General features: G+C 43.6%; 2 protein-coding genes across 3 annotated transcripts; one reads left to right on the top strand and one right to left on the bottom strand.

Annotated features, from left to right (window-relative positions):
* Positions 1-1,128: 1,128 nt before the first annotated feature.
* Positions 1,129-3,697, bottom strand: ROMO1 (reactive oxygen species modulator 1). Of its 2 annotated transcripts, none has more exons than XM_036395490.2 (3): positions 3,615-3,697; positions 2,893-3,023; positions 1,129-1,320 (listed from the first exon to the last, which is right to left on the bottom strand). In XM_036395490.2, the coding sequence occupies exons 2-3, from the start codon at positions 3,021-3,023 to the stop codon at positions 1,212-1,214; spliced, it is 240 nt and encodes a 79-aa protein (XP_036251383.1). In that variant the 5' UTR covers positions 3,615-3,697; the 3' UTR covers positions 1,129-1,211. The 2 variants fall into 2 exon arrangements, with proteins under 2 accessions (XP_036251383.1, XP_036251384.1); XM_036395491.2 differs by lacking the exon at positions 3,615-3,697 and adding an exon at positions 3,394-3,488.
* On the top strand, positions 3,681-18,239 carry NFS1 (NFS1 cysteine desulfurase). The gene is made up of 13 exons (XM_036395488.2): positions 3,681-3,827; positions 3,928-3,995; positions 4,737-4,853; positions 6,198-6,281; positions 6,942-7,094; positions 8,013-8,106; positions 10,652-10,786; positions 12,235-12,392; positions 13,800-13,905; positions 14,077-14,158; positions 15,516-15,599; positions 15,727-15,816; positions 16,442-18,239. The coding sequence occupies exons 1-13, from the start codon at positions 3,719-3,721 to the stop codon at positions 16,503-16,505; spliced, it is 1,344 nt and encodes a 447-aa protein (XP_036251381.1). The 5' UTR covers positions 3,681-3,718; the 3' UTR covers positions 16,506-18,239.
* The last annotated feature ends 1,136 nt before the right edge of the window (positions 18,240-19,375 follow it).

Genomic DNA, 19,375 nt, shown 5'->3' with positions numbered 1-19,375 from the left:
TGGTTTCTAGAGGGAACCTGCCCCTGTGCTTTGCTTTTTCTCTCCCTGTCCCATCTCCCTGGCCTTTTTAACCACTAAGAGAAGACCAAGGTGGAGAGAGTAGGGAGAACAGAACATTCCTTGGCAGTGGGTGAAGGTGGGGCAGGCAGCAGTGCTGCGGGTGTTCTGTAGTATTGTGGGGAGAGGATCTGCTCTGCAGCCTCTAGGGCTGTAGCTGTCCTTGAGCTGCAGTGGGGCAAGGACCTGTCCTTAATCAAAGAACTTGGAGCGAGCAAAAGGTAAAAGTGGAGAGGGGCTGGGAATACAGCAGGATCCTGGGAATAGTAACACAGCTGAAGAAGTAAAGCTGGCTCTCTAGGTGGGCTTTATCTGACAACAGGCTTTGAGTCATGAATTTGTGTTTCTGCCTAAAAAACTGGGGAAAAGGCACTTGTACCAGGTCCAGGCTGTACAGGTGCCAGTTGAGGTAGTGCTATAGCTCACGTCTTCCTTACACAGAACTAAAGGAGGAGCAGAAAGAGGCCTTATTTCAAAAGGCAAGTAGTGGAAGACAACAACACCCAACACCTTTCCTATGTCAGCTGTAGGCAGTGGTTTTGGGGCTGGGGAGGATGAGGAGGTATTCCCATGCTTTCCTAGGGAAGTCCTGACCACCTTGTAGGCCTGCTAGACCAGAATGAAAGAAAAGGCTTTGTTTCTGGAAGCACAGCTCTTACAGGAGCTGCCTGGATCCTCGGGTCCCTTACAGTGTTGAGGGCATTTGCCCCATGACACTTTGAATTCAGAAATGTGACCAGCTTCAACCCACCTTTTTTTGCAAGTGGACAGAAATTTGATAATTAATCTGAAGTACCCACCATCTAACTTTCCTAGACTGAGGACCACAAGAAGGGACAAAGTAGCTCCACATCCACATCAGCAATGTGAGCTGCCCAAGTGCCAAAGGGAGAAACTTGTGTGGTGTACTTCTATCTGTAAAACAGGAACTTCAATGTAGTAAAAATGATTATTAATTCTCATTGTTTTGGGAGAAAGAGATGGGAAGAAAGTAGAAATTTTGTAAAAGGTGTGCTTACAATCAGCAGAGCACAGAGGGTAAGACTGTGCTGTTTCATTGAGAGCTCTCACTTCCAGGTATCTAAAGATTTTATTATTGTACAGCGGAGGAATGGCTGGGTGGGGGCACTCTGGGGTAAATCCCAAACTCCAGATTAGCAGCGTATTCCCATACCAATGGCCATGAACGTCCCAAACGTCCCACCGCTTTGCATCATCGTTTTGCCAACTCCACCCATCAGCTCTCGTCCTCTCATGCCAATCCTGAGATAAAGAAAATCATAGGGATTATATAAAAGCTGAAACCTGACAGATCACATGTGCAGCAGAAAACATCTGAGACAATCAGCTCATGGTTGCAAATTGAACACTTCTTCAGTCTAAATCTCTGCCATTGTACAGCTGCCTCCCCACAGACTGGGTGCAGTGCCCTGTGCTACTGCAGGGGCTCTTGGGTGGTCCTCACCTCACATGGCCCATGTGTATTTTTCCTGCAGTGGAACCTTCCTGCCACACCCTTAGCAGGCACAGCTTTGCATCCTGGTGTCCCAAATACCCTTAATACGGGAAAAAAAATGCTGGCCAAGTATTTCACTTGCCAGAGTACAAAGAGTTGTCTGAGCTGTCGTACTGCCATCCTCTCGAGCTGCAGTGGCAGTCTTTTAATATCACCAACTTAAAATTAAATTTTTATTTACTACTGACTCTGTGTTTTTAATATGGGACACCTGAAAGGCCTAGAAACTTCAAAAGGTGTTTCTGTTCTCCATTTTTCACTTATCTGATGTCAGACTAAAACAAAAATAATCGTTCTGTCTCAAGAAGCTCTTGTAATATTTGGCTTTTAAACAGTGCAGTGACTTAAGAGTCTAAGGAATTTCATGCACTTCATTCTTAAAACATAAGATTTTCTCTCAAAAATAGAACAGCAGAAGTACTGTAGCTGTGTCATTCAAGTACAACAGAACCACTCTCACTGATCCTTCTAAATGCCCTTAATATGTATCTTCTGCCAGCATAATGCTGCTTACCCTCTGGGAACTGAGAGAGATTAGAAAACTTCAAACTCCCATTGGATTAAGATTTGTACCTCTTCCTCCTTCACCTCACTACCAAATCATCTCCCATGTTTAATCACAGGTAAAAACCATCAAATAGAGTTCTGCAAAGTATGAAAGAGCTGACTTCAGTGATTCTTTGTCATAGATAAATGTGCAAAGCCAGTCAATAGTACCAGAGCAAACACAGAGCAACAAACACAGCTTGTTTTCATGTCAGCGTGCTGAGTTCCAGGGGAAGGTGGAATATTGTCACTCTCCATTGCACAGTGGGACTGTGCCAATGCGAGCCATGGGCGTACCCACACCCCTGCCATTCAGACTCAGGGTCAGTTTGGTAACTGCCTCTGTGCAGGGCATGGGACACACAAAGGGACCACGATGCAGACACTGAGAGCTTACAGAGCACCTCAGGAAGCCTTAGGGCCAGGAGAGGGCTGCACATGTATCTGCATAGACAATTCATCTGGTTCCTCCTGAAGGTGATCCTCCACAGCCTCAGCTTCCCAATGAACCTTCCTTACAAGAGGCAAGAAAAGGTCCGTGAAACTGTGACCTCCTGGCATACAGGGCACCCAGAGGTGATGCCCTGCCAGCACCACACTCACATTTTTTAGGCCAGGGGTTTACAGCAGTAGCTGGGAGTCACAGACAGAGAGTCACTCATGGGACTGGCACAGGACCAGACCCAACCCCTTCCCAACCCCACAGCATGACCATTTCTCTCTGGCTATCTCCCTGTCACCACTTGTCTGTGGAAGCCATTTCCTTGGCATACCTGAGGCAGGAAAATGTGCCGAACAGCGCTCCTGCAGCCATGCCCACTGCAAAACCCATCATGAAACCCATCTTTATCCTGTCGAAACAGCTGGGCTGCGACTGCCCATATGGGCCCACGGTCACCGGCATCTAAAAAAGAAAGGACAATACCCACATCGATTTACTGCTTTGTCTAACAGACTTCTATAACCAAACTGGGCTGGCAGGCCAGGCTGTGCAGCTCAGAGCTTCTCGCGCGTGCAGCGCAGGAGGTTGTGCTGGCTCCCAGGCTTGTTTCCTTGCCTGTCAGATAGGAAGGACAAGGAGGGATCGACGGCTTCGTTTCCACTCAATAAGCTCCTGCGAGCGCCGCTGTGGCTACCGAGGCTGTTTCGGGGCCTCACCCTGTGTGTTCTCAGTCCCTAGCGAGCAGCACACGCGGCACCTGACCGAGCCTCCACTGCTGGCCCGACCGGCTGCCGCTTGGTCTCGGAGGCAGAGGAGCGGGCAGTGAACCCACCCTTAGGGAGATCGAGGCCAGGCCGAGGACTTAGTGCAGATACTCAGGCCGTGGAGGCCGTGGACTCCCCGGGAACGGCGGCCATCGCCGTTGCTAGGCGCAAGAACTCTCAGAGGCGAACCGGGGTCGTCAGCGCGCGCTTTACCTCACTAGCGCCCCGCCCCCGCCCCCGCCCCGTTCCCGTTCCCGTTCCCGTTCCCGGGTCCCCGCCCCGCCCGTACCTCGCTAGGCCGCACCGCGCCTCCGCCTGTCTGGGCCTCGCTTCCGGCGCGCGCCGTGACGTACAAGAAGAGGGGGGCACGCCCTGCTCTGTGCGTCGCGCGCTATGCTGCTGTGGCGGCGCTTGGCGGCCCTGAGGGGCGAACGAGCCCCGCGGCGGTTCCGAGCGGGGGGACCAGGACCGGGACCGGGACCAAGATCGGGATCGGGATCGGGTAAGGCCGCGGTCGGGCAGAGCCCCTGTCTTGGAAGGAACAGCTCCCCCGCTCCTGCCGGCCCCTGACAGCAGCAGCTTTCCCCCTCTTCTCCCCTCAGGGCGAGCCATCGATGGCGGCGGTGCTCCTCGGCCGCTTTACATGGATGTCCAGGCCACCACCCCGCTGGTAAGGGCCGTACCGAGCTCGGGAAGCGGAGCGGGGCCCCCACACTCCCGGTTCTCTTGCCCGAGCGGTCGCGTGTGTCTCGAGCGGCCGTGGGGGACAGAGGCGGCGTTCGGCGCCACCTGTAGCGACACAGGCTGTTCCTGTCACCACAGGGCAGTTCGGGCATTCCCCGGAAGGGCTGTGTCTACGCCGGGGCAGCCCCCTGGATGGGCAGCCCCAGTGCCGCAGGGCCGGAGCGTGGCCGAGCCGCGAAGGGGCTCGCACCGACCCCTGCGGGAGTGGAGACAGTTGAGAGAAGCAGGAAGTGAATTCAGCCAAAATACTGATCTGACATTTTTCTTAACATTTTAAGACTTTGGTTTTTTTCTGCTCAGAAGAAAGGCCAGGTTGGATGGGGCTTGGAGCAACCGGATCTAGTGGATGGTGTGTCCCTGCCCGTGGCAGGGGCGTGGAACAAAATAAGCTTTAAAGTCTTTTCCAACCCACACTAGTCTGTGATTCTGTTTTCTCAAATGATTTTGTTCTTCTTTGACCTTCGGTGCAGATCAGGGTTATGTGCACAGAGCATAACTTGTGTTACACGTAACATGTAATAGCCTCAAGTTTTTAAGGTCAGGCCTAGGCTAAAGCAAGACACTGCCACAGAAGTGCTGCTGATACTGTGGCAAGGGGCTATGTCCAGAGAGAACAGATATAGTTTCCCTTCTCCTTTTCTAAGGCTGGGTGGTTTGTGTTCCACAGGATCCCAGAGTCCTGGACAGCATGCTCCCATACCTGACAGCCTACTATGGCAACCCCCACTCCAGGACCCACGCCTATGGCTGGGAAAGTGAGGCTGCCATGGAGAAAGCGAGGCGGGTGAGTTGTTGATTGTTGGTTGCGTTGGTTTTCCTGCTGCTGAGGAAAATCAGGGTCAAAAGAACCTAACAAAAAAGGAAGAAAAAAATCCCGGTTCTCTGTAGGCTGGATTTAGCAGCTTCCTCTTTGCTTAACTGTACTTTAGTAGATTTATTGTAGGAAAAGATAGACTCATAGAATACCTCAAGTTGGAAGGGAACCACAAGCATCATGAAGTCCAACCCTGGCCCTGCACAGGACGCCCCAACAATCCCACCACCTGAGAGCATTCTCCAAACACTCCTTGAACTATGGCAGGCTTAAGGCTGTAACCACTTCCTTGGGGAGCTTGTTCCAGTGCCTGACCACCCTCTGGGTAAAAAACTTTTTTCCTACTATCCTACCTACACTTCCTCAACACAGCTCTATCTGTTTCCTCAAGCCTTGTCATTGGTCACCGAGAGCAGAGAGCTGCCTCTCTGATGCCCCTCATGAGGAAGCTGCAGCCCCCACTGAGGTCTGACTTCAGTTTCTTCTTCTTCAGACTGAAGGAACCAAGTGACCTCAGCTGTTTGTTTTACAGACTTTCCTCTAGGCCCTTAACCATTTCATGGCCCTCCTCTGGATGTTCTCTGATAACTTCATATCCTTATATAGATTTGCCCCAAACTGCCCCCAGGACTTGAGGTGCAGCCTCCCCAGTGCAGAGCAGAGCAGGACAGTCTCCCCCTTGCTCGACTGGCAATGCTGGGCCTGATGTCCCCTAGGACAGGCTGACCCTTGGGGCTGCCAGGGCACTGCTGGCTCCTGTTCCACTTGCCCTCAGCCCAAACCTCCAGGTCTCAGATTTCTGTGCTGCTGCTCTCCAGCCTCTTGTTCCCCAATCTGTCTGGACTCCCAGGGTTCTCCAGTCCGAGGTGCAGAAGCTGGCACTTGCTCCAACAGTGAGATTAGAGCAACTGAAGTGGCATAAACCAATACTTTAAGTGAAATTGTTATTGGTTTCCTGGAGTCACAAGCACGTTGCTGCAGTCATTGGACTAACTCCATATCTTATCATTCTTCTAATCTTAGGGAAGGATGTTTTTCATTTTTTTAAGTAATATGTAATGGGTTTTTGTCTACTTAAGCTTTTATCTGTGTTATAACAGGTTAGTGCTTAATACCACTTCTAATGACTGTGGATTCCTTGTGTATTTTATAATTCAGATATTTAGACTATTTTTAGCATAACTTTGTTAGGTAGCATCTGTAATCCTTTGAAGCTCAAGGGAGTATTCTTGAAAACGTTTCACATATATTTTGCTGTAGTGAATTTATTGTATGTTTTCTTAACAAGTCAAATTTGTATTTCTTTTTAAACAGCAAGTTGCAGATTTAATAGGAGCTGATTCACGGGAAATTATATTTACCAGTGGTGCAACAGAGTCCAATAATATGGCAATTAAGGTAAAAAGTTTATACTGATTCTTATTTATTATGTTAAAATTTTGTATTTAAGAACTGTGTGCGTCTCTCAACAATTTAAATGTTAATAATATGTTGGAGTATAACATATTTGCATTTCTGGATTTACTTTTTGTGATACTCTGTTACATATGTGGAGGAAATATATGGACGAATGTTTTGATGCCTGGGACATGATTTTGAGGGCAGTGTAAAATATTTGATGTTTATCTCACATGCACTAAATACATTCCTTCTGCTTATGTAATTAAAATCTTTATTGTGAAATATAGTGGACATGCAGATTAGAAACCTTTTTCTTATGAAGACTAGGTTTTGTATGTAGTATGTGGTTGTTCAGACTTCTCAGTGTTTATGACTCCATTGCAAAAGTTTTCAAAAAAATGCTTTGGTTAATGGCTTCTACAGCTTAACAGCAATAAAGATTTTCACAAAGTTTTTGAAAGATGCTTTGAAAAGCAGGTGCTGATGGAGATACGTAGTGTGGATTATCTGTCAGTACCTTTTAGATTCATGACTTGGGTCAAAGAGGAAAGATCCAAATGAACTATATCTAAGTAGTAATTTCTTATTTCCAATCATACTGTGTAATGCCTGCTTACTTCAGTGGCCAATTTCTTTTTCATGGACTGTGCCTGACAGGGTGTTGCAAGGTTCTATAAATCCAGAAAAAAGCATATCATTACTACGCAAACAGAGCACAAGTGTGTGTTGGATTCTTGTCGTTCCCTGGAAACAGAAGGTTTTCACATCACATATCTACCTGTTAAAAAAAATGGGCTCATAGACCTGAAGGTAAGTTGTTACTGACAGAAAGAAACTAAAAAAGGAAGAAGCTTTTGCTTCAAATTCATGCTCAAAACCTTGTCTCCTCTAAAAGGATAATAAATATCATAAAGTAGTATGAGAATCACAGTTAAATCTGTCAGATCTGGAGAAGGATTTTCTGTTCTGTCTAACATCCTACACTTTTTCACAACCAGAACATCCACCTCCTGTCCCACCGTTCAGCTGCTGCTGTGCAGGTGGAGCTGTTGAGTACCCTATAAGGAGCCCAGTACTTGAGGCACTGTTTCACTGATTACAGTACTTCCTATGGCTGTCCATGAGCCAGCCCTTCTGTATGTACTGGCTGCAGCCCTAAAATTTAGAAGTTGTATGTTTTTAGTTCATCGTTGACGTCCTGTAGCACAGGGCAGCAACAGTTCTATTCCCAGTCCCTCACCTGCCATGGAGAGCAGTGGTTTGTGATGTGACCAAGGGATCAGCCTGTAGGTACAGTAACGAGTGATGTTTTCTGAGCATGTTGCTGCAGATGTGATGTGACTTTGTATAAAGAGCAGTTCCTTTACAGCCAGCCTCGCATTGGCTGGAAGAGGCTTAAGCTGTACTGTGGGGGGTTAATTCATTAAAGAAAATAGTTCAGAGACATATATGGGATATAGCAAAGCCTGTTGAGATTTTATTTAATCAAGTGTGGTGCCAGGTGCATTGAAGGGTTAGGACATGCAGAAACACAACTGATTCGCTCCTCTTCCTACAGGCATTTAATGTTCACATGGGTTAGTGTTCTCCCCAGGGCTGTTTGTCAGAACCCTAAGTGTTTGTTGCAAATGAGGGACTGATGGTTGAGTTGCTGGTAAATTGAAGATGTGCACAGGAATCCTGCTTCTCTGTTAGTCACAAGTTTTGTCCTTCTGAATCTTTCAACAGGAGCTGGAGGCTGCATTCCAGCCCGATACAAGTTTGGTCTCTGTAATGACTGTAAATAATGAAATAGGAGTAAAGCAGCCAATACATGACATTGGTAAGTACACTGTGGCTTCTAGATGCCAGCTAAGGTTGCTTCTGCTTCATTTTAGATTATGTTTTCATCTCCAAATGTAACTGATGCAAAAGATTAGGTGTAATATAGCTAAGGAAAAAATAATAACATAAATATTTTCAAATAAAAAATGTACTATAAATAAATAATACTGCTGTCCCAAATAAAAATTGATTTCAAAAGAGAAATGGGAATGAAATTCACTACCTTTATGGTGAGCATTGCTCTGGATGGATCAGCTGCAATTCATTGGACTGTACGATGGATTAAAAAATTGTACAGAATAACTGGCCAAAATTGAGCTTATGTACTATAATGATTTATTGAGCACTTGTAGTGTTTAGGAGGAGAAATGTGCAGGATTTGGAGTGGGAGAGGACAGCGAGCACCACACTTGGACAATCCTTCCCCCAGTATTGTCGTATAGAGTCATAAACAATTGCTTTGTAGGCCAAAAGCCCACTGAAGAGCTATGCTTCTGGAACAGGAGGCAGGGAGAGGGTGAGCCAGGCTCTGAGCTGGCAGGTGGAGTGACAGGGACCTCAGAGCAGATGAAGGGAGACCCTGGAGAACCACGGTTGTTGGAGCAAGCAGGGTGAGCAGGTGCCTCCCTGATGATCCTCCAGATCCCTAGATCCCAGGTGATTTGTTGATAGTTTACTGTGACAGTAGCAAAACATATACAGATACCCTTTCTGACCTGGTCTCACCCGAGCTGGCAACCAAGCACCTTGCAGCCACTCAGTCACTCCCCTACCAGAAAGATCAGGGAGACAATTGGAATGGTAAAAGCTAGAAAATGCATGGGTTGAGTTAAAGACAGTTTAATATGGAAAGCAAAAACCATGCACACAAGCGAAGAAAAACAAAGAATTCCATACTGCTTTCCATGGACAGGCAGGTCTTCATCCACCTCCAGGAGAGCAGGGCCCCATCCCATGCAGTGGTGATTTGGGAAGACAAACACCGTCACTCCAAATGTCTTCCGCTTCCACCTTCTTCCTCCCAGTTTTCTATACTAAGAGTGTATGGCATATGTCACACGGTCTGAAATATCCCTTTGGTAAGTTTGGGTCACCTGTCCTGGGTGTGTCTCCTCCCAGCCTCTCACATACCCACAGCCCCCTTGCCAGTAAGGCCATATGAGGGGCAGAACAGGCCTTGGCTCTGTGCAAGCCCTGGTCAGCAATATCAGAAACATCTATTATTACCCCTGTATTCAGCACAAATCCAAAACACAGACCAATACTAGCCATTGTGGAGAAAGTTAGCTCTACCCCAGCCAAAACCAGCACACCTTCATATTCAAGATAGCCTTTGATAAGATGTTTGAGTTTTTGGACAATATTTGGACTGCTCTGGAGTACATATTCCATAGGATATTGTTTTCTTAGGCTGTGGAAGGCATCTCATGCATCTGGTTTTCTTCCTTAGCTGCTGCATTTATTTCTTTCTCCATTAAGCTCAAAGCAGCATTTTTGCCAAAGTTTTTCAAGGTTGATTCTGTTTCTTTGTTGACAAGCATTTGACCATCAGTGAGTTGCTTATAGCCTCAAGGATTCTTTTTTTCCTCCTGTGCTTATATTGTCAAGGTCCTTACTATGGTCCCATGTTTAAATGCCAGAGACAGCTGGTGCCAGCTGTAGTCCCCCTGGTATGTTCTCCTAACACCTTGAACAGGTCCAACAGGCCAGGCCTGAGGCCTTGCAGAGGGAACCTGAGGCCCTGTTACTGTGTGGCCTGTGGCCTGGTATTGCCTGTGGCCTGACCTTGCTGGACCACAGGGGGTTACTTGTCCTGTGAAGTACCATGTTGAACCTCTTGTGCAGAGGAGAGGTCTCGGATGCAGCTGTGCAGATCCTGTGGAAGATGTATTGTGATTTTTTTGATGACACAAATAAATAATAGTTACATTTACTGCCCATGAACAATACATTATTTCTTCATATATTTTAGCCTGGTGACCAGCTCAGCTGACTTCATGTGGTAGTAATAAGTGTGTGTTGTGAGAATGTTTTTGAAGCTGAGTGTTGGAAAACCTGGAAAATAGAGGGAATGACATAAAAATACATGGCAAATAGAAACTTGAAAGGAAGGCTGGCTTGTACTGGACGTTGAAAAGAAAAAGAACCAAGAAAAACCAATATTTTCCAACTGTGGAGTCATTTCTGTGTGGAGACTTTGATATTTCATGTAACCATTTCTTCTTAAACTTGTTAGGTGTGGATTTGGAATCTCAATTTTTAACAGTAGAAGACTTTTTAACTTCTCCGCTGGAGAAATTCACTGTAGTCTTACCTGTCTAAACCTGTGCCAAGGCATCAAACTACAGTAGCCCCTGCACACCTTTAGCCACTTCAGTATAAAAGAAACATCACAGCCCTCATTTCTGCCTTTGTCACCTCAGATAGCTCAATAACTTGCTGTTGGTTTAGATTCAGTCATGCTTTAGATCCAGTGCTGGAATCTTTGGGATCATAGCAATTAGTTAAGGTAATCTGGTTTTGGTTTGGTGTTTTTATTACAGGTGAGATCTGCCGTGCACATAAGGTTTTCTTCCACACGGATGCTGCACAAGCGATTGGTAAAATTCCTATGGACGTCAACAACATGAAAATTGACTTAATGAGCATCAGTGGCCATAAAATTTATGGGCCCAAAGGTACTCACTGAAGTGCTTTATAGGGAATTGTTGTTTCCATACCTACCTTAAGGTAACAACACAAGGTATGAAGTCAAATCCATTTGTCACAGTGTCAGTTACTTAAGCTGTAGAAAGCTGTTCTGAATGGTGTTGGACAGACTTCAGAGTAGCTCAGGTACTGCTGCCAGCATAGAGCTGCAGTAAGCAGATCTTCAATGCTAGATGGGTTGAGGTGGCTTCACTGAAAAAAGAAAGTGTGTTGTACGATGGTGGCAGCATAGCAGCAGTGGGTTTTTCAGGAGTCATCTGCTTGGTGTGAAGCAGAACTAATACTGAAATTATTGAAATGAAATCACTTGGTTATAGAGCAAAGTTTAGACCAGAGTGTGATTTGAAACAAGGAGACCAAAAGGTACCTGATTGGTGATTTTTGATTGTTATCTACTTCCAGTGGCTCCATTCCAACTCCATTTGTGCATTTTCTTTGCAGAATGGGGTTTAATATCCAGCTATACATTTTCTGGTTGACTGACAAATACTAAAAATTCAGCTATTATTATTGTCAAGGTCTATTTGGTTTGTGACAGTGGGTGTTACAGAGCCAGAAATCAGGTTTGCTGTATGCTATACATACAGCATTTTAATTTATAACATTATATTATATATAACATTATATATATAATATTATAACTTTTGTTATCCTATTCAGAAACAAAAGACAAAATTCTTATTTTTCAACAAGGGTTTTTTGGTTTTTTTTTTCTGAGTTCTGCTGAGAGCTGAAGACATTATCTCTGGACAAGGACTAAGTTTTCAACTAGTAATTTTGGACAGGTGATAGACATAAATTTTCACCATTTGTTATGCCGGGAAGTTGCAGCTGTCCTTCCTGTGGTGACAGTCACTTATTAAGTGTACCAGGGCACTCAAAGACATGAAAATTTGGTTTCAAGGTGAGGAGAGTAGAGCACTAAAGTGACTGACTAGCAAAACTGGCTTATCTAATCCACTCGCTGAAAATTGTTGCCACTAATGAGTCTTCCTAATGAGAAGAAAGGGAGAGCACTCCTGGGACTGGTGCTAGTCTAGTAATCGAGGGAAAGAATTTGGAAGTCAGTAAAGAGAACACTAGTGAATGCCCATAAAAACTTTAGTGCAAGGGGCTGAACTTCAGCTGTGTACAGGAATTGTGGGAAGGAAGAGAAGCACTGAGTCCTTGGGTGACTGAAGCAGAGTGGAAGAAGCTGAGCTCCCATGGCTGAAGCTCTGCAAGCCTCAACATGGTTATTGGGGACAAACACCATTTCCTAGAGAATAACACTGAACTCGTTCGCTTTATTTTTCCCCAGTTAAGTGTCCACATGTGTTTTTGCTGTGGAAATAAGGAATGTTACCAAAGCTTGGAGTCCCTGTTCATAATTTCAGAACTCTGGGCCTATGGTAAAACAGCTTTCCTTGCTTCCAAGGGGTTGGTGCTCTCTATGTTCGCCGTCGACCACGTGTCAGGCTAGAGCCCCTGCAGAGTGGGGGAGGCCAGGAGAGAGGACTGCGGTCTGGGACTGTGCCCACACCTCTAGCAGTGGGACTGGGGGCAGCATGTGAAGTGGCACAGCAGGAGATGGAGGTATGTGCAGCAAGATACTTTTCCTGGGTTCCAGAAAATAGTGTAAAAGCACCATTTAAGTTTTGGATTCCTTAGGTCTTTTTGCAGCCATGTAACTGAGTTAAATTTGATTCTCATGTTTTAGCATTAAGTGAATGTTTTGAGAATTTAAGGGATGTTTTTGGGTGATTGTAAGTTCTTTCTAAAGTTTCTTTTTTCTTGAAGAGTCATAGTTTTCTACAACAAGGCTACAATTGACAGTTTTAGTGAAATATGGTTTTTATGTGCTTGTATTTACTTCTCCATTATGCACATGTGTATTAGCAACATCTTTGAAATGACTGCCATGTTTATATAATGTATATTGAAAAAATAAAACTTCCCAGTCTGTTATTATGTGTATTGCACCTATTAAGTATAATTTCAAGTTTACTGCATCTTTGCAACTAAGAATTTATTTTCTTTTTTTTTCTAGCTTGGACAGTAAAGTTTACTTGCTAGGTCTGGTGTCTGAGCCTCTGTATGCTGCTACATTGGTTTGTGGGCACCAATGTCTTCCTTACAGCTGGAATGTAAAAATACTTACAGTGACAATGGGATGCATAGGCCAGATACCTGCACCCAAGGATCAGGCTTCTTTCCAGGAGATAGGCAGAATTCCACCATCTGAGCTGTGTGATTATGGAAGTTGAGGCTAGGGATCCTGCAGAGTCTGAATTCTGCACAAACCTCCAATCTGGATTCTCCTCCTTGCCTGGCAGAGTTACGGCATTTTAAAACCAACTGGTGTTGGAGCTAGCCTGGTTTTCTTTTAACTTTTTCAAGTGTAAACAAGCATGAATTGCATGTGTGCATGTGGCCAGTCCTGTGTGCCAAAGCTGATCCTACACCTTACTGCTTTCTTGGTATAAGTGACCTCATTTTTCAGTCTCGAGGAAGACACTGCACATGGGCAGTTCTCACCATGCAGGTTACTTACTGTAAAAGCTGAATTCATAGTCATTTGCAAGTCCATGTCTTTCTGTGGTACAGTTAGAGAGCTCCTGGGAAATAAGAGGCACTTGTCATAATAGGAGCCCTTTCTTGTGTGCAAAATGCATCATCTTCTGCACTGCCTAACTTGTCTTTAAACCCAAAGAACTCAATGCTGTTATGAAAGTCGGTTTGGCAGCTTGTGTAGGTAGATCTTTCTGAATGGTTTGAAACATTTGTGAAAACTGAGCTAGCTACAAGCCAAGAGGTTATTCTCTTTTAAAACAGTGTCTAGAGCAGGCAAAGTTTAACAGTTTAAGTTTCAGCTATGTTCATTCCCTTGTCTGGCCAAACCCAGTTACTTAATTCTGCTTGCAACTGGTGACATGAAGCAGTTTGAGTGAGGTCTGAGTGTACACTGTTTATTATTTGTGTCTTTTCTGGTTTCTCTGTTAGTATGACCATAAGCGAATCTCACAATTGGCAGAACGATTGGTTACAAAAATAATGAGTGAAGTTCCTGATGTGGTGATGAATGGAGATCAAAAGCATCGCTATCCAGGTAACTCAAGCAAAATTCTGAGCCCGTTAGTACTGTCTGGCTCCTTGATGTTAATGGCTATGGCTGAATAATGCACTTGAGCACATGATGCAAATCCTGCCTTGCAGGGGACAATTTGCCTGAGATTTCAGTTGATGGATTCCTTTTTCTATTTTATTTATGTGTATGTAGGATGCATCAATTTATCTTTTGCATATGTGGAAGGGGAGAGTCTTCTGATGGCTCTGAAAGATGTGGCTCTGTCTTCAGGAAGGTATGTGGAATGTATGGGAAGGATAGCAGTGTATATTTTGGAGAGAAAATAGCATCTGCTAATGAAGGTAAAAGCTAAGTAGTAGTTTCCTCTGTGCCCTGTATTCACATACTCAGTTAATGAGCAGCCTGGCATTGATTACATTCTACAGTGGTGTTTAGGGACACATTTCAACTGAAGGTCAAATTTATTTATCCTGGAAGAAAAAAACAAACAACAACAAAACTAAACAAAAACCAAGCAAAAAAATATCCTAACAGAAAGACCCCCACAAAACCACAAAATTAACCTAGAATTTCCTACTGACTAGTCTTGCAAACTGGTTATTTGAGTAGCCTTAACTTCTACTGGTGACACTTTTATTCTAAAGGCCACCAAGATTTGAACAGCTTCTGTCCTTCGGCAGATTTTTACTGCAATTAGCGAAGCTGGGTACATATCTGAATTAAATCAGCTCATAGTTCCTGTGTTAAATGCAAAAGTGAGAAAGAAAATTGCATGTGCTTTTATGGAGCTCTCCTGACTACAGGAGTGATGAGGAATATTTCAGTTACCCAGACAAACCTGATGTTCAGGATGAAATGATGGAGTGTAAAGATGCCCCTCCTCTCCTTCTCTCACCTTTGAGAACAAAGCGGTCAACATATCCTAATTAGAAACTAGTTGGCACTATGAGGAGGAAGAGCAAGTCTCCACATGACTGTCCCTGAAGCCAAACACTTCTGTAATGTGAAGATCTCTTTTGAGTCTCTACTTAGTGCACTGGGGAGCTTTTTACAGCTCTCCAATTGGCACTGCATGTTGCTACCTGTAAAAACTGAGTCACGGCCAACTGAGTCATGTAACCAGTTCTGTATACTGCTGCAAAGTGGAAGCTCTCTCTATTGACAACTGCAATCATCTTGCTCTGGATCCCTCTGTGCACTGTTTTTCATTTATTTGTTCTGCTGCCAAACAGCAGCTTGTGAAGTCTTTTTTTTTTTTTTCCTTTTATGTTCCTGGCGTGTTACCTTCTCTGGATAGTTTCTGTCTTTTTTTCACAGCCTCTACTTCAGCTACTTCTTAATCTGCATTCCTGCTGCCTCTATGTGGCATTGTGTTTATTCTTGTGTATTACCTGTATTCTCTCTCCTTTCCTTATACTCCTAATTTATTACTCTAATTTCTCAATAATGCCTGCTTCTTGTATTCTTTTTTTCTTCAGTAGCAGAAATATCACTTTACTTGCTTGTATTCACTTGTGGTTTCTAGGAGGCTGGGGAAGTTGATAGACAGTGTTGTAAAGAGGTAAGTGACCTGTTCTTTGTTAGAGGAGATTAAGCAAAAGTCTGACATTTCCCTGCCTACCCTTTCCCAGTGCTTGCACATCAGCTTCTCTGGAGCCTTCCTATGTTTTGCGGGCAATCGGAACAGATGAAGACTTGGCTCACTCATCTATAAGGTGTGTGGTGTGGTCTGCCCTTATGCTTCCAAATATTTTTCTTTCCTGATAAAAATAAATAGTAGATATGTTCCACCCTCTTCATGTACTTGTTATTCAGTTCCTTAATGATTTTCTTTTGGTTTAGGTTTGGCATCGGTCGTTTCACTACAGAAGAAGAAGTGGATTATACAGTGCAGAAGTGCATACAGCATGTGAAGAGGCTGAGGGAAATGAGGTGAGATATTGTCTCATTGAACACAAAGACTTTGTAGGTGTGATAATCATGGGAAGAATTGGATTTAGTTACTTGCAAGTAATTGTTTGCTTCAGGAATTTGCTGGTATTTCTCTATATCAGCAACATTGTCCCCCGGGTGGGTAGGAGCTTGATTTTAACATTAGTCACAAATTTCTAAGGAAACAAACCTGACACCAAACCTTTTCTATTCAGAGAAAGAATATGAGTAGGGCAGGCACATAGGGCAGTACCTAGGAGATTTTAAGCCAGAGATGGTATTACTGAGTTAATGTATTGATAAATTGTTTTATTCTGATGAAACTGAAAGACTGGTGACTAATCTGGACAGTAAAAATGCTAGGGCTCAGTCTCAGAGACACCAGTGCTTTATGCTGAAAGTAGGAGCAGGAAATGAGGTGGAGCATCTGCCCTCTCATCTCTTGTATTTTTGGTTGAGAACACAGTTGAGGGCTGATCACCTGAAGCTCACTGACCTCCAGAAGGGCAAGACAGGCAGATAGATATCTCCTAATTCCTTGTGTCATTGAAAAAATCTGTTTAATTATTGTTGATGATGTCCTGTGCATTTTAACTAGCCCTCAGTTTTCTCCTTTTCTTTACAGCCCTCTCTGGGAAATGGTGCAGGATGGAATTGACCTCAAAAGCATTAAATGGACTCAGCACTGAGAAAACATTGCTATCCATGGACTAGATATGGATTAAAATGCATTTTTCTGCACAGTCTTGAGCAAATTATGCAGAACTTCTGTTTTCTGACACTTGCAGTTTGACTGGAAAACTACCTTTTCAGACCACAAAATCTAAGAAGCCAAAAATAAAACTAGTTTTTAACATGGAGAAAGGCAGGCTGATCCAACACACACTGTGCTTCTGTTGACACACAGAAATTTATGCTAAAATATAATTTATTCAGAAATGAATTTTCTAATGAGAAAATTAAATCAGTGTGTTACTCCTAGGCCAGTGAATTCTGGCAAGAGGTTGCTTCTCGGTGTAATTCATCCCAAGTCACTGTTGTGTTTGCACCACAGACCTGTTGCAAATTTGTTCTGTTTGAGGTAGGTATCCTGCAACATCAGCTGGGTTTTGCCTCTCAAATGCCTTGTACTGCAAGACATTCTCAGTTAGGAGGACACTTAGATCTCTAGAGGAAAGTGATGCCTCAGTGTGGCTATGTGCCTTCACAGATAAGTTTTATGTATAGTTAAGAACAATTTTTTTCTGAAATTTAGTATTTTTCACCTATTTTCCTTGGTTTCTTTGTGTGTGCATCTTTTTTGTGTGTGTGTGCATTAATTCAAAAGGTTTTTCTATGTTCCAAAGTTTATTATACAATCATGATGCACTTTGCTGTCCCCTCCATTGGTTTTTTTCCATGCAATGTTTTCTTAGTGAAGTTAGAAAACTTAACGATTGGGGTAGGGGATAGGCAGAATACGTCAGCTTTGGTGGCAGTACCAGTTTGGTGGGAGCATGAGTGGTAGAGGTGGTGGAGAGAACAGATACAGTGCCAGCCTACAGATACTGTCTTAAGGCAGTCTGGGGTTTTGGGGTTTTTTTCCCTCCACTTGTCATGAGATCTTTGCTCTTACTTGGTTTGCCTATGGGCCCTTCGTTTCTGTCACTGCAAGGAGTCTGCGCAGCTCAGCCAGTATATTTTGACTGGACATAAGAAAGATAAGAACACCTGGCACTGAAGTTTTCTTTGTCTCACAGACTGTACTGTCTGACTAGAGATTCGCATGGGAATCCATTCCCTGCACATGCTGGGGGAAGTATCTGTTAAAAAGGGTTTGATGAGATTAATTTGTATCAGTGTTTCTCCTTTCTTCCCTTTGGTGATCTTTCCGGTAAGAAACCAAACCCTGTATGGCAAAGTGCTTTTTTTTCAATGCATAAACAAAGAGCTCTCAAATTAGTTGTGTTGATTGATGGATGCTGTGTGAGCTGCTGAATTTGGTATACCCCATAGACAACATGTTCACCTTCAGTATGGGATGGAATCTACCTCGAGGATCAACTGTGTTGTGTAAAACCTGAAGCTGAATCTCACAAGATGGACTGTGTTAACAGAAGCTTGTGCATTTTTTGTAACTAAGGACAGATTTAGCTGTTTGTAATGCAAAGCTAATCCTTGGTTGTTCTATTCGAAATTATGAGCTTTAGCAGTTTTAATATTGTAGTGCTGGCACCTTATATTTCATCACAATATTTTTTAAAATACCATATGCATAAATACATTTTAGTGGTGTTGTATGTACTCTTTTTCATCCTTGGGCCCCACATATTTTCTGGATTAAGCATGTGATAACATGCTTTCCTAGCATGTTTTAGAAATATATGTTTATGAATTGTTCTTTGTGTTTTGAGAGTGATAAAAAATTACACATAAGAATTAAACTTGGCTACTGTCAGTCTTTTTGAATCTGCCTTTTTGGGTGAACCATGCAGGACAATCAGTAAGTTGCTGTATTGCAGGTTTCATTAGGCAACAGAAAAGGGTAAGCTTTTCTGTGAACATTGTAAGAAGTTTGCCATCATTGAGTTGACATTTGACTTTTGAAGAGTCATTCTCCTCAAACTCAGTGCCTCTTCTGAGCTAATTTTTTTAAAACTCAAATAACTTAATGTGGTTATTTTGACAAAAGGGAACCTCAAATCTTGAAGATTCTGACCACTTCTTATTTGATAAGATTTAAAATAAAAATTCTACGTGTAAATGTTAGGGAAACTCATTCAAACTAGTAACAAATGTTTATTTGAAATGTTTATGGGACAAGATGAGGAAAAATGTATAGTGGAGATACTTCCCTTATGACAGAAAGAAGTAATGCCAAGGATGAACATCTAGCTGTACCTCACTGAATGCAGATAAAGCCTTTGGAGAATGGGAACTCCAGTCTATCCCACTCTTACCAGTTGGATGCCAATAAATGGTGGTGTATCCCTGCCCCCCAGGCTGCACCATGATCTGAAAAATGCTTACTAGGCCTTGGCCTTGAACAATCCTCGGGTTCAGTTCCTCTGGAGCTTATCAGAAAAACTGCTTCAGGAACTGGTCCTGTATAATGAGTTCCTGGGATTTTTTGGTGTGGTTTTTTTTTGTTTGTTTGGTTGGTTGGTTTTTGGTGGTTTTTTTTGGTTTTTTTGTTGTTGTTGTTTGTTTGTTTGTTTGTTTGTTTTGGGTTTTTGGCGTTTTGTTTTTTGATTTTTTTGTTTTTTGTTTTTTGGGGTTTGTTTGTTTGTTTGTTTTGGGGGTTTTGTTGTTTTTTGGTTTTTGTTTTGTTTTTTGGTTGGTTTGTTTTTTAATGGCATAATATTCTCCCACTTTCAAAGAAAGTTTCTGACCTGAAAGTGGGGCCAGGATGAAACATTGTTGTGACTAAAGCGCATCTCTTGTGGCCCTGTAAACAATGGCCCTGAGTGAGACCCTTGGGGCTCTCCTGGGTTGCAGCAACCTCCCTGTGCTGGGGCCTCTCGGAGCTGGGAACTCTCCCATTTTCTGCACTCAGAAAATCCCCAAAGGATGGGTCCTG

This window comes from Molothrus ater, chromosome 17 (genome assembly GCF_012460135.2).
Source record: "Molothrus ater isolate BHLD 08-10-18 breed brown headed cowbird chromosome 17, BPBGC_Mater_1.1, whole genome shotgun sequence".
Taxonomy (NCBI): domain Eukaryota; kingdom Metazoa; phylum Chordata; class Aves; order Passeriformes; family Icteridae; genus Molothrus; species Molothrus ater.
This window is presented reverse-complemented; position numbering and strand designations above follow the sequence as displayed.